The following is a 13,524-nucleotide window of genomic DNA, read 5'->3' as shown; positions in this document are numbered from 1 at the left end:
GTGGAGAACATGTTATACATCACCCGTATAACCTACTCGCATCGATAAATAGTATAGAATATCCAAAAGATAATCACAGAAATGAATATTTAGATATAGTTGACATGACAACTATTTTATGTGCACGCGTTTGCGTTTTTTAAACTGTCTGCCAATTTTGAAGTTCAACTTGGGAAGTTGAATGAGATTTACCTCACAGTAGACATGTCACTTTACTATAATCCTTTGAATACAGATTGTGGACTGCATAAAGATATAAACAAGCAGCCTGTCGGCTGAAATAGCTCCGCTGTTAGCAATGCACATGGCAATTAAAGAACAGAAGATATCATTAGAAAATGAACAAATCTGAGAGAGGTCCACATGTAGTACCTATATGTATAATATATCAAAGCAATTGGACTTGCGGTTTTCAACAAGAAGTCGAAAATATCACTTTTTACGAAAAATTACAAAAATATTCATCAAAATTAGAGAATTAAAGATATCATCATGAAATGAACAAATCTGAGAGAGGTCCACATGTAGTACCTATATATGTAATATCAAAGCAATTGCACTTGCGGTTGCGGTTTTCAACAAGTCGAAAATATCACTTTTTACCAAAAATTACAAAAATATTCACCAAAATTAGAGAATTAAAGATATCATTACAAAATGAACAAATCTGAGAGAGGTCGACATGTAGTACCTATATATGTAAATATCAAAGCAATTGGACTTGCGGTTTTCAACAAGAAGTCGAAAATATCACTTTTTACCAAAAATGACAAAAATATTCACCAAAATTAGAGAATTGAAGATATCATCATGAAATGAACAAATCTGAGAGAGGTCTACCCAAGGTACATATACACCAAGTATCAAAGCATTCAGGCTTGTAGTTTTCAAGAAGAAGTCGAAAAAGTAAAACATTGACACGGACGACGACGACAATCACTCATATGATAAGCTCCGCTCGACAAAGTCGACAGCGGAGCTAAAAAATTACAGAATGAAAAGTGATACAAAAAAACTTGTCTTTTACAGTCCCCAATCTTTCATTTGGGAGCATTAATTTGTTGGCGAATTTTATTGAGTGAAAAGTCAAGGCTTCGCAAGAATTCTCAGCGATAAGCTTCGATTGTAGAGGTAGTTTCACCATACCGAGAAATTTATTGAAAAGGTTTAAACTGAAATATTTATTCGTCTAAACGCATCTAGTCAATTATTTGCCACTTTCGCATATGCAAAAGTTTTCTGCTCTTTTTTTAATGTATTCATATATAATAAAGACAGAAATAAATACCAGATCGTGTGGTTTTATACTTTTATTCAGTATTCAGTGATTTGAACAGCGTCATTGTGCAAAGGAATTTATTTACAAGTGTCGCGAGACGTGATAGTTGTTTTATTCAACTTGAACCTAGAGCACTATGACAACACGCAAATCTACAGCACTACAACACTTACAGCACTCGTAATTCGCTAGTCTATTAAATAATTAATTGAATTATTTGCTGGTCACCAACAGCCAAATACCTCTGTCTCCTGCTAGTATTTCAGAGTAGTTGTGGGAAGGGGGGCAATGAAAAACACACCCTATACATGGTCAAAACAAATTAATAAAAATTGTTTAGTTGTATCTTTATAACGATGTCGTTATCTATGCTGGAATAAGACTGTCGATGGGTTTTCCTTGTTCCAGCAGTTTCTCCATATCCACAAGCAAGTTCACGCCATCAACGACACTTTGTACTTGTTGCACTTCAGATGAACCTAACCTGTCTGCGTTGGAAATATCGAAAGTACCGCCCTCAGCGGCAGTGTCCACACCACCTGAAAAAGTGAACGAAAGGTGAATTGAGTCGAGCACATTTCAGTGTTGTTCAGTCCAATATCAATAAGTATTGCAGAAAAAAAAAATCACGGATAGAAAAATAGAAGTTATGAATAATCAAAGTAGTCGTTGAACAACATTTTCTAATTGTAATCGAACAATGCATTTCTCAGTGCTATATTAGAACAGGACACGTGTCACAATGACCATGCCCTCAAGTAGAACATGTGTGGCTGCATCACTGCCAGTGCGAGAATGGTCGTTTGATCCACAACCACAGTGAAAGTGAAAGTCTCTTACCGGTTCCACGCTTCTGCAAGTTCAGTTTCTTTAAAATTTCCTCGAACTTGGGATGTGCGCTAACCTTCGGTATTTTGAGATGCACACCACCACGCAGTCCAGTACCCAAGTTAGATGGACACGTTAGAACATAGCCCAAATGCTCATTCCACATGTACGAGTGGCCTTCTTTCGTTATCAACTTCTCAACCTGGAAATAAAATAAATACGGTAATTAAATTAATACTGGCACAATGTTTAAATTGACAATCTCAATGCAGGGGACGCGAAAGTTAAATTTCAGATATTGGTGACGTGAAATATACTGTAAAGGGGGTAATTATTCACTGGGTTTTAATTTAGCTCATTTCGCTGACTGGAAAAATGTGCTAAATTAAAACACAGTGAATATGTAAAATTCGATATGGAACACATTATCTAAATGACAAAACCGTGAATTTAAAACCCACTGAATATGCCTGAAATGTTAAATCAGTGACATTTAAACCCAGTGAAAATTAGTCATTTTACAGTACATCTTTATAATCCAACCCTAGTTGTAAATTATGACAAAACATTGCAACAATAAAGTCAGTATACGAACCTCATTGAGACCATTGCAGAAACGGGTGAAGACTTCCTTCATGTTTCCTCCCTTCTGCATTGAAATCACGCGAGTGTGATCTTCCTCATTGATCCACACCAAAAAGGTCTTCTTGTCGTTGTGCCTAGTAATGTAATGGAGAGGTTATAATCAGTGGTTTATATGGTCGATGGATAGAAATTGTTGTCATTGTAACAACGTAGAAACCACTCATAAATTATGTACAAGAATATAAATATTTGTTAAAATGTATAAATTAGAATTAACCAATTTAACGAAATGTATATCTACTCAACATGGACCTACTTGAATGTATGAATATGCGCAATTTTGAATAATTGAATTTAGTATCAGTTCAGAATGTAAATATAACAATACAAATCTAACACAATCAAGAAATACACAAAATGAAATGCAAAAACTGTTTTGTTCTACCGTAGTGCATGCAAGTTTTGGTGACAAATACAGATATTAAAAAAAAAATAGATAGACATTGATAACTGATAAGATTTTGTTTTTTTATATCTTTACAATAAGCTTCAGTGTGATGCGAATGCACAAATCTAAAAATGGATTAGATAATTAAAAGTTTTCTACATACCAGATACCACGCGCGTCGGGCCAGTCACGTGCCATACCAGCACATGTCAACAACGGAGATACAGGTTTGTCGAACAAGAAATGGTCAGCAATAAGCTGTTCCTGGTCTTTATCTGTCATTCCCGTGAGTGGATAATACTTTCCCTTCAAGTCACCTGACAGACCAGCTAGAGCTGCAGGACACAAAATAGACACCAGTTGGGAAGAACATGCGACAAAAGATTCCGGGTGGGGGTAAACTAATCTTCAGAAACAAGTTCTACAATTCGCACAATGATGAAAACGTTTTTCAAAATTAGTCTTGACACAGACGTCATGTTTTTAAATAGAAAATTATTCGAGTAGTCGTGTGCTGTAATGCACTCTACCAGTCGTGAAGGCCACTAACCTTTAGTGACAATTTTCTCAATTGCTCGTCTCTCGCCTCGGGTGCAGAATGGTGGCAATGCAATTCCCTTGATGCTACGTCCAGTACGTACACGGGAGCTCAATACATACTTGTCGTCCAAGATGCCTCCTTTCAGGTTAGCAGGATTCAGATCAGTCTTGTGTTTATCTGAAATATTAAAAGGGGAGGCGCATGTCGCGTGTACTTGATTACATGCTAGCCATTTAACAATTGTTAAGATTGTTTTTTTTAGAAGGAATTTTTAAACAATTCTGTTATAATACATTTCTTGGTAGAGCAATAGTATTGATGCATCTCTAGACAATCGGCGTTAGGTAAAGAGTAAAACACACTTTCTATTGGGAGAAAAGTGATCAAATAATTGCAACATATCGAAATGCATTTTGGAGTTTGCAAAATTGATAAGGCCGCCCCTTAAGTAACTGGGTAAGATTAAAATAGAAGGAAGAGTCCTTGTGTTGATATGGCATGCTCATGTAATATTGACAGATTTCTACAACCATTATTTACATCTTCCTCTGGACATTCTTGATAGACTCTTGCAAGTTTCTTTCAGTTTAACACCACATGTACTATTATTAACAATCGTTTTATTGTAAGTGTAGATGTTTCAAAGTTGTAGCAAAGTCTAGCCCATTCTTGACATTAATGTAGCATTCTACGTTAGACCAGATTTTTCCAAAAATTTTCAACAAAATCTTTAAATATATAGGCGCTGGACTAGGCGATAATATTGAACTGCACCAAGATTAAACATTCATTGAATCATGGAGGTATAAACAGAATGGAAATAATTGAAGAAAAAATACCAGGTATCCTAGACACAAATTGTTAACGACGAAGCCAACATAGGACATGTTAATGTGCGACACGTGTAATGTAGTTGTAAAGTTCAACCTTTATCTAAAATCATTATAAATGTACATGGGGCTGGCAGGATAAGGATTAATTGCAATCCGTCAACTCGTGTCAGATATGGTTCTGAGCCGGCATTCATTAAAATATAACCGTCATTTTGAATGTGATATAAACTAATGACGTGCCTTCCATAATGATTATTGTATGTATTGGAATGACAAATATGATTTTGATTATTTTTTAGCACAAAAATGGCCACCATTCGACCATCTTGGATCGGACCCTGAAACTAATCAACGTGCGTTTGTATGGGCCTGTACAATCCCAAAAAAAATATTGTATCTAACACTTCGCAGCCTGATTCTCGTATTGGAAATGCGCATTTACCAGTTTTCTTGTATCCATTGTGACGAGCAGAAATGACGGGATCAAAAATGTCTGCGAAGACGTCATAACTTTCTTCATCTCCTGCTACCATGCCAACAGTCATAATGAATGGATGACCTAGATGCAAAATACAATAAACTCTTATAATCAAAACATCGGTAAAAATACACGCAATCCTTTTTTCAAGGTGTAAAAACAATGATAACGCAAAGACCCAATGTTAGTGAAAGATTACTACAATTTTGGCTTTGCGGGATTAATGTTCACTGAATGCTGCATATGAAAACATTTTCATCAACCAAGACAAGAGCAAAAATGAACAATTTACAGCGTTTTTAAACATTTCAAACTTGTGTCTACATACCTGGGTTATCGACACCAGTTTGTATAGCTTGGTCCAGAGTAAAACCACCTGGAGTGACTTTATCACGAAGATCAGCGTAAATTTTGGGTGTCAAACATTGCGACATATGATTGTTATGCTTCGATAAATCAGGATAATCTTCTTCTGGCTTGTATTTCTTCTGATTTAAGTTAGACATGTTGATTCACTGATGAGAAAAAAAAATGTAAATATAGCATGACATTATTTGTTGCGCGATGTATCAGTTAAAAACCGACTCCAATGCGAAGTATACCAAGCTCTTTATAATCTAGCGCATATTACTATATTAAGAGCCTCAATTGATTATTCATACATTTTGAAATCGACAATATAGCAACTTGGATGGGCTCGTCCATTCGTTTCACCAGGGGAATGTTATTCACATGGCTTAATTTTAATGTTACAGACAAAATTCGCCATGTATAAATTCACTGGTTTGTGAAGGAAACAATACATTCTATTAATTTTACTGCGTTTTAATTTAATGCTTTAGCTATTGGGGAACTATATAGTACGGAGAAATTGATACAGATTAATGTCACGTGCCAATGAAATCGTATACTCGTTGAAACATAGGAAGTCAGTGAACGCTGGTGACGTGCGATACTGGAGTATTTTTAGATATAAACTGGGTGTCTAAGGTTAAACAAAGTTGAGCGACACCCCTCTACCAACACGACCTTTGCAACCTTAAGTCAAAGGTGTATCATACTATAAATTACAGGTACGATCCAGTCCAAATGTGACTGGATAACAGACAATCGACCTTTTCACTGCAGCTGCTTTAATCTGAGGTGAATAGCCTCAGTGTGTAGGGTGTCACGTAGGGTGTTTAGTTACACCGCTCTTTGATTTTTTAGGGTTTCGAGCCCTATGGGGCGAAACCCTATTGTAATTGCTATGTTTATTATTCTTATTAGGTTTTCAAGACACATGTCTTGGAAACCTATTGTAATCGTTATGTTTTTTATTATTCCGCCAGATTTTTTCGCTAAGCGCCATTTCGACACCGTTGCACATATCTGTAAAAAATTTTCATATGTTTGTAAAGGTTGATGAGATCTAGTGCATATCCTAAGATGACGCATATTGATCACGTGGTACGGCGGCCATTTTGAATTTAAGGCGAAAAATGGCATGCTCATTTGAACACCTTTCTGAGGGCCTAGGAGTCTCAAACTTTCGCCTAAAAGAAGCATTGGCCCTAGAGCTACGTATATCAGAAAAAAAAAGTTGAACGGTCATGTGACTTTTTTTTCTAGAATTTTCTGAAATATTGTTTTGCATCTCATTTGCATAATTTTGATCGTATCGAAATTCCACGCCATAATTTTGAAGAACATCATACATACTACAGATTAATCAAAGAATCATGGAAGTGCGACCAGTAGTTTTGGAGCAGTTGATTTATGAATATTTTTCACATTTTATATAAAATAGTCAGCAATGTTGCATTATGGGAAAGGGGGGAGGGCCCATATACGACACACATTGAATTGACATATATTGAGAACTATTGCATATACAAACATGGAACTAACGCTATATTGAAGACATTGGACAAGAGAATTGACCAAAATATTGGATGACCATAAATGGTCATGCAACTCATTAAATATGCATGTCTCTAATATCTCAGGCACTATTGCAAGTACAAACATGGAACTAACGCTATATTGAAGACATTGGACAAGATAATTGACCAAGATATTGGATGACCATATATGGTCATGTAACTCATTAAATATGCATGTCTTTAATATCTCAGGCACTATTGCAAGTATAAACATGGAACCAATGCTATATTGAAGACATTGAACAAAAGAATTGATCAACATAGTGTATGACCATATATGGTCATATAACTCATTAAATATGCGTGTCTCTAATATCTCGGGCATTATTGCAAGTTCAAACATGGAATCAACGCTATATTGAAGACATAGGACGAGAGAATTGACCAACATATTCGATGACCATATATGGTCATAGAACTGATTAAATATGCATATCCATATATCTCGAACACTTTTAAAGATAGAAACATGTACCCAAACCTATATTGAAGACTTTGGACAAGATAATTGACCAACACAGTCGATAACCATATATGGTCATACAACTCATTAAATATGCATGTCTCTAATATCTCGAGTACTATTGTAAGCACAAACATGGAACCAATACTATATTGAAGACATTGGACAAAAGGATTGACCAACATATTCGATTACCATATATGGTCATAGAACACATTAAGTATGCATATCCATAATATCTCGAGCACTTTTAAAGATAGGGACATGTACCCAAACCTATACTGAAGACATTGGACAAGAGAATTGTCCAACATATGAGATGACCATATATGGTCATAGAACTCATTAAATATGCATGCCTCTAATATCTTAGGCACTGATGCAGGTAGGAACATGGAACCAATGCTTTATTGAAGTCATTGGACAAGAGAATTGACAAACATACCTGATGACTATATATGGTCATATAACTCATTACATATGCATGGCAATAATATCTTGGACACTATCACATATACAAACATGGGACCAACGTTAATTTTGGGGGCTATTGCAAACAGTCATACCTGGCCATGCATTGCATGTGACTTGGCCATGTGCCATGGTCTTGAAAACCGGTCATTGCTGCTATGCAGCTATATTTAGGGTTTCGAGCCCTATGGGGCGAAACCCTTTTGTAATTGCTATGTTTATTATTATTATTATTCTTATTATTTTTCCACCGTTTTTTAAAGCACTGTAACTTGAAAAATAATGCTGCAATTCATTTGCTATTTTCCATGTTCATAAAGGGCCATGAGTTGTGGTGCATATCCAAAAACCAGCCATGTAGGTCACATGACCTGGCCGCTATCTTAGGTAGAACGCAAACAGGAAGTGCTCAATTGCACCACTTTCTGAGGGTCTAGGAACTTCCGGTTTTTTTGTGTGGCATCATTGGCTCATGTCTAGCAAATATCAGCAATAAAATCTTTAGCGGTCATGTGACCTTGGCCGCCATATTGGATTTTGTGAAAATTGACAAAAAAATTTTAAAATCTTCTTCTCAAAAATGGCTCGTTCATGTGATTAGACATTTGCTTTGCAGCACCTATGGCCATAGCTCTACAAAGTGACTGAAGCAGATTTTTGAAAAATGGCTTCCTTTGGCAGCCATCTTGGATTGAGTAAAAAGTGAAAGTACGCTATAACTCATGAACAATTTGCCAGATTTAAACCAAAGTTGGCATACAACATCCCTTCGATAAGATGATTATATGTTCATAAAAATATTTCCCATGATTCAAGTGGTTTTGGCGGCCATATTGAATTTATCAAAAAATGCAAAAAACCTCAAAAAATTATCTTCTTAAAAACTGTTTGCTTGGTTGACAATCAATTTAGCATATAGTATCTCTGTTGATAGCTCTACAAAGGTACTGAAGCAGATTTTAGAAAAATGGCTTCCTTTGGCAGCCATCTTGGATTTAGTGAAAAGTGAAATTACGCTATAAATTAGGAACAATTTTCCAGATTTCGAAAAAACTTGGCATACAACATCCACTCAATAAGATGATTATGTGTTCATAAAAATATTTCCCATGACTCAAGTGGTTTTGGCGGCCATCTTGAATTTATCACAAAAATGCCAAAAACCTCAAGAAATTATTATCTTAAAAACTGCTTGCTTGTTTGACAATCTATTTAGCATATAGTATCTCTGTTGATAGCTCTACAAAGTTACTGAAGCCGATTTTCGAAAAATGGCTTCCTGTGGCAGCCATCTTGGATTTAGTAAAAAAGTGAAAGTACGCTATAACTTATGAACGATTTGCCAGATTTAAACAAAACTTGGCATACAACATCCGCTCAATGAGATGATTATGTGTTCATGAAAATATTTCCCATGATTCAAGTGGTTTTGGCGGCCATGTTGAATTTATCACAAAAATTCAAAAAACCTCAAAAAATTATCTTGTTAAAAACTGCATCCTTGTTTGAAAAGCAATTTAGCATATAGTATCTCTGTTGATAGCTCTACAAAGTTACTAAAGTAGATTATCGAAAAATGGCTTCCTTTGCCAGCCATCTTGGATTTAGTAAAAGAGAAAAAGTTCTATAACTCATGAACGATTTGTCCTTGCATTAAGTTTATCATATTCCTGTGAAATCAAATCCATATGTTGTGTAGTTTGTCTGCTATCTTTCATTCTAGACATGAAACATTCGTCAAATAATCACATCGAGCAAGTGCAATTTGCCATGAGCCACGCAGGCTCGAAACCCGTCATCGCTGCTATGCAGCTATATTTATTAGGGTTTCGAGCCCTATGGGGCGAAACCCTTTTGTAATTGCTATGTTTATTAGGGTTTCGAGCCCTATGGGGCGAAACCCTTTTGTAATTGCTATGTTTATTATTCTTATTATTTTTTTTCCGCCGTTTTTATAAATCACTGTAACTTGAAAAATAATGCTGCGATTGATTTGCCATTTTGCATTCTGATAAAGTGTCATGAGTTGTGGTGCATATCCGAAAACCAGCCATGTAGGTCACATGACCTGGCCGCCATCTTAGGTAGAACACAAACCGGAAGTGCTCAATTGCACCACTTCCTGAGGGTCTAGGAACTTCCGGTTTTTTTGTGTGGCATCATTGGCTCATGTCTAGCAAATATCAGCAATAAAATCTTTAGCGGTCATGAGACCTTGGCCGCCATATTGGATTTTCCGAAAATTGACAAAAAACTTTTAAAATCTTCTTCTCAAAAATGGCTCATTCATGTGATTATACATTTGCTTTGCAGCACCTATGGCCATAGCCCTACAAAGTGACTGAAGCAGATTTTTGAAAAATGGCTTCCTTTGGCAGCCATCTTGGATTTAATAAAAAGTGAAAGTACGCTATAACTCATGAACAATTTGCCAGATTTAAACCAAAGTTGGCATACAACATCCCTTCAATAAGATGATTATGTGTTCATAAAAATATTTCCCATGATTCAAGTGGTTTTGGCGGCCATATTGAATTTATCAAAAAATTGCAAAAAACCTCAAAAAATTATCTTCTTAAAAACTGCTTGTTTGTTTGACAATCAATTTAGCATATAGTATCTCTGTTGATAGCTCTACAAAGTAACTGTAGCAGATTTTCGAAAAATGGCTTCTTTTGGCAGCCATCTTGGATTTAGTAAAAAGTGAAAGTACACTATAACTTATGAACGATTTGCCAGATTTAAACAAAACTTGGCATACAACATCCGCTCAATGAGATAATTATGTGTTCATGGAAATATTTCCCATGATTCAAGTGGTTTTGGCGGCCATGTTGAATTTATCACAAAAATTCAAAAAACCTCAAAAAATTATCTTGTTAAAAACTGCTTCCTTGTTTGAAAAGCAATTCAGCATATAGTATCTCTGTCGATAGCTCTACAAAGTTACTGAAGCAGATTTTCGAAAAATGGCTTCCTTTGGCAGCCATCTTGGATTTAGTAAAAAGTGAAAGCACGCTATAACTTATGAACAATTTGCCAGATTTAAACAAAACTTGGCATACAACATCCGCTCAATGAGATGATTATGTGTTCATGGAAATATTTCCCATGATTCAAGTGGTTTTGGCGGCCATGTTGAATTTATCACAAAAATTCAAAAAACCTCAAAAAAATATCTTGTTAAAAACTGCTTGCTTGTTTGAAAAGCAATTTAGCATATAGTATCTCTGTTGATAGCTCTACAAAGTTACTGAAGTAGATTTTTAAAAATGGCTTCCTTTGGCAGCCATCTTGGATTTAGTAAAAGAGAAAAAGTTCTATAACTCATGAACTATTTGTCCTTGCATTAAGTTTATCATATTCCTGTGAAATCAAATCCATATGTTGTGTAGTTTGTCTGCTATCTTGCATTCTAGACATGAAACGTTCGTCAAATAATCACATCGAGCAAGTGCAATTTGTCATGAGCCACGCAGGCTCGAAACCCGTCATCGCTGCTATGCAGCTATATTTAGGGTTTCGAGCCCTATGGGGCGAAACCCTATTGTAATTGCTATGTTTATTATTATTATTTTTCCGCCGTTTTTTGTAACCACTGTAACTTGAAAAATAATGCAGCGATTGATTTGCCATTTTGCATGCCGATAAAGGGCGATGAGTTGTGGTGCATACCCCAAAACCAGCCATGTAGGTCACATGACCTGGCCGCCATCTTGGGTAGAACACAAACCGGAAGTGCTCAATTGCACCACTTTCTGAGGGTCTAGGAACTTCCGTTTTTTTTGTGTGGCATCATTGGCTCATGTCTAGCAAATATCAGCAATAAAATCTTTAGCGGTCATGTGACCTTGGCCGCCATATTGGATTTTCCGAAAATTGACAAAAAACTTTTAAAATCTTCTTCTCAAAAATGGCTCATTCATGTGATTATACATTTGCTTTGCAGCACCTATGGCCATAGCTCTACAAAGTGACTGAAGCAGATTTTTGAAAAATGGCTTCCTTTGGCAGCCATCTTGGATTTAATAAAAAGTGAAAGTACGCTATAACTCATGAACAATTTGCCAGATTTAAACCAAAGTTGGCATACAACATCCCTTCAATAAGATGATTATGTGTTCATAAAAATATTTCCCATGATTCAAGTGGTTTTGGCGGCCATATTGAATTTATCAAAAAATTGCAAAAAACCTCAAAAAATTATCTTCTTAAAAACTGCTTGTTTGTTTGACAATCAATTTAGCATATAGTATCTCTGTTGATAGCTCTACAAAGGTACTGAAGCAGATTTTTGAAAAATGGCTTTCTTTGGCAGCCATCTTGGATTTAGTGAAAAGTGAAATTACGCTATAACTTATGAACAATTTGCCAGATTTAAACAAAACTTGGCATACAACATCCGTTCAATAAGATGGTTATGTGTTTATGAAAATATTTCCCATGATTCAAGTGGTTTTGGTGGCCATGTTGAATTTATCACAAAAATGCCAAAAAACTCAAAAAATTATCTTCTTAAAAACTGCTTGCTTGTTTGAAAAACAATTCGGCATATAGTATCTCTGTTGATAGCTTCACAAAGTGACTGAAGCAGATTTTTGAAAAATGGCTTCCTTTGGCAGCCATCTTGGATTTAGTAAAAAGTGAAAGTACGCTATAACTCATGAACAATTTGCCAGATTTAAACCAAAGTTGGCATACAACATCCCTTCAATAAGATGATTATGTGTTCATAAAAATATTTCCCATGATTCAAGTGGTTTTGGCGGCCATGTTGAATTTATCACAAAAATGCCAAAAAACTCAAAAAATTATCTTCTTAAAAACTGCTTGCTTGTTTGAAAAACAATTCGGCATATAGTATCTCTGTTGATAGCTTCACAAAGTGACTGAAGCAGATTTTTGAAAAATGGCTTCCTTTGGCAGCCATCTTGGATTTAGTAAAAAGTGAAAGTACACTATAACTTATGAACGATTTGCCAGATTTAAACAAAACTTGGCATACAACATCCGCTCAATGAGATGATTATGTGTTCATGGAAATATTTCCCATGATTCAAGTGGTTTTGGCGGCCATGTTGAATTTATCACAAAAATTCAAAAAACCTCAAAAAAATATCTTGTTAAAAACTGCTTGCTTGTTTGAAAAGCAATTTAGCTTATAGTATCTCTGTTGATAGCTCTACAAAGTTACTGAAGTAGATTTTTAAAAATGGCTTCCTTTGGCAGCCATCTTGGATTTAGTAAAAGAGAAAAAGTTCTATAACTCATGAACTATTTGTCCTTGCATTAAGTTTATCATATTCCTGTGAAATCAAATCCATATGTTGTGTAGTTTGTCTGCTATCTTGCATTCTAGACATGAAACGTTAGTCAAATAATCACATCGAGCAAGTGCAATTTGTCATGAGCCACGCAGGCTCGAAACCCGTCATCGCTGCTATGCAGCTATATTTAGGGTTTCGAGCCCTATGGGTCGGAAACCCTTTTGTAATTGCTATGTTTATTATTAGGCTTTCAAGTCCCTTCAGGCTTGAAAGCCTATTGTTTTTGTTAAGTTTATTATTAGGCTTTCAAGTCCCTTCAGGCTTGAAAGCCTATTGTTTTTGTTAAGTTTATTATTATTATTATTATTATTATTATTAGGCTTTCAAGTCCCTTCAGGCTTGAAAG

At 35.6% G+C, this 13,524-nt stretch overlaps 1 protein-coding gene across 1 annotated transcript in view; it reads right to left on the bottom strand.

Annotated features, from left to right (window-relative positions):
* Positions 1-1,295: 1,295 nt before the first annotated feature.
* Positions 1,296-13,524, bottom strand: part of LOC100366652 (creatine kinase M-type-like) — a 44,054-nt gene continuing 31,825 nt past the window's right edge. Inside the window, exons 2-8 of the mRNA XM_002732904.4 lie at positions 5,321-5,507; positions 4,957-5,073; positions 3,691-3,858; positions 3,304-3,475; positions 2,703-2,826; positions 2,120-2,309; positions 1,296-1,818 (exon numbers count right to left, since the gene is read on the bottom strand). Of these exons, the coding sequence (XP_002732950.1) occupies positions 1,646-1,818; positions 2,120-2,309; positions 2,703-2,826; positions 3,304-3,475; positions 3,691-3,858; positions 4,957-5,073; positions 5,321-5,498 (1,122 nt within the window). The 5' untranslated portion in view covers positions 5,499-5,507 and the 3' untranslated portion in view covers positions 1,296-1,645. The remainder of the gene's footprint in view (positions 1,819-2,119; positions 2,310-2,702; positions 2,827-3,303; positions 3,476-3,690; positions 3,859-4,956; positions 5,074-5,320; positions 5,508-13,524) is intronic.

The sequence above is a fragment of the Saccoglossus kowalevskii genome, chromosome 2 (genome assembly GCF_978046115.1).
Source record: "Saccoglossus kowalevskii chromosome 2, keSacKowa6.1, whole genome shotgun sequence".
In the NCBI taxonomy this organism is placed as follows: domain Eukaryota; kingdom Metazoa; phylum Hemichordata; class Enteropneusta; family Harrimaniidae; genus Saccoglossus; species Saccoglossus kowalevskii.
This window is presented reverse-complemented; position numbering and strand designations above follow the sequence as displayed.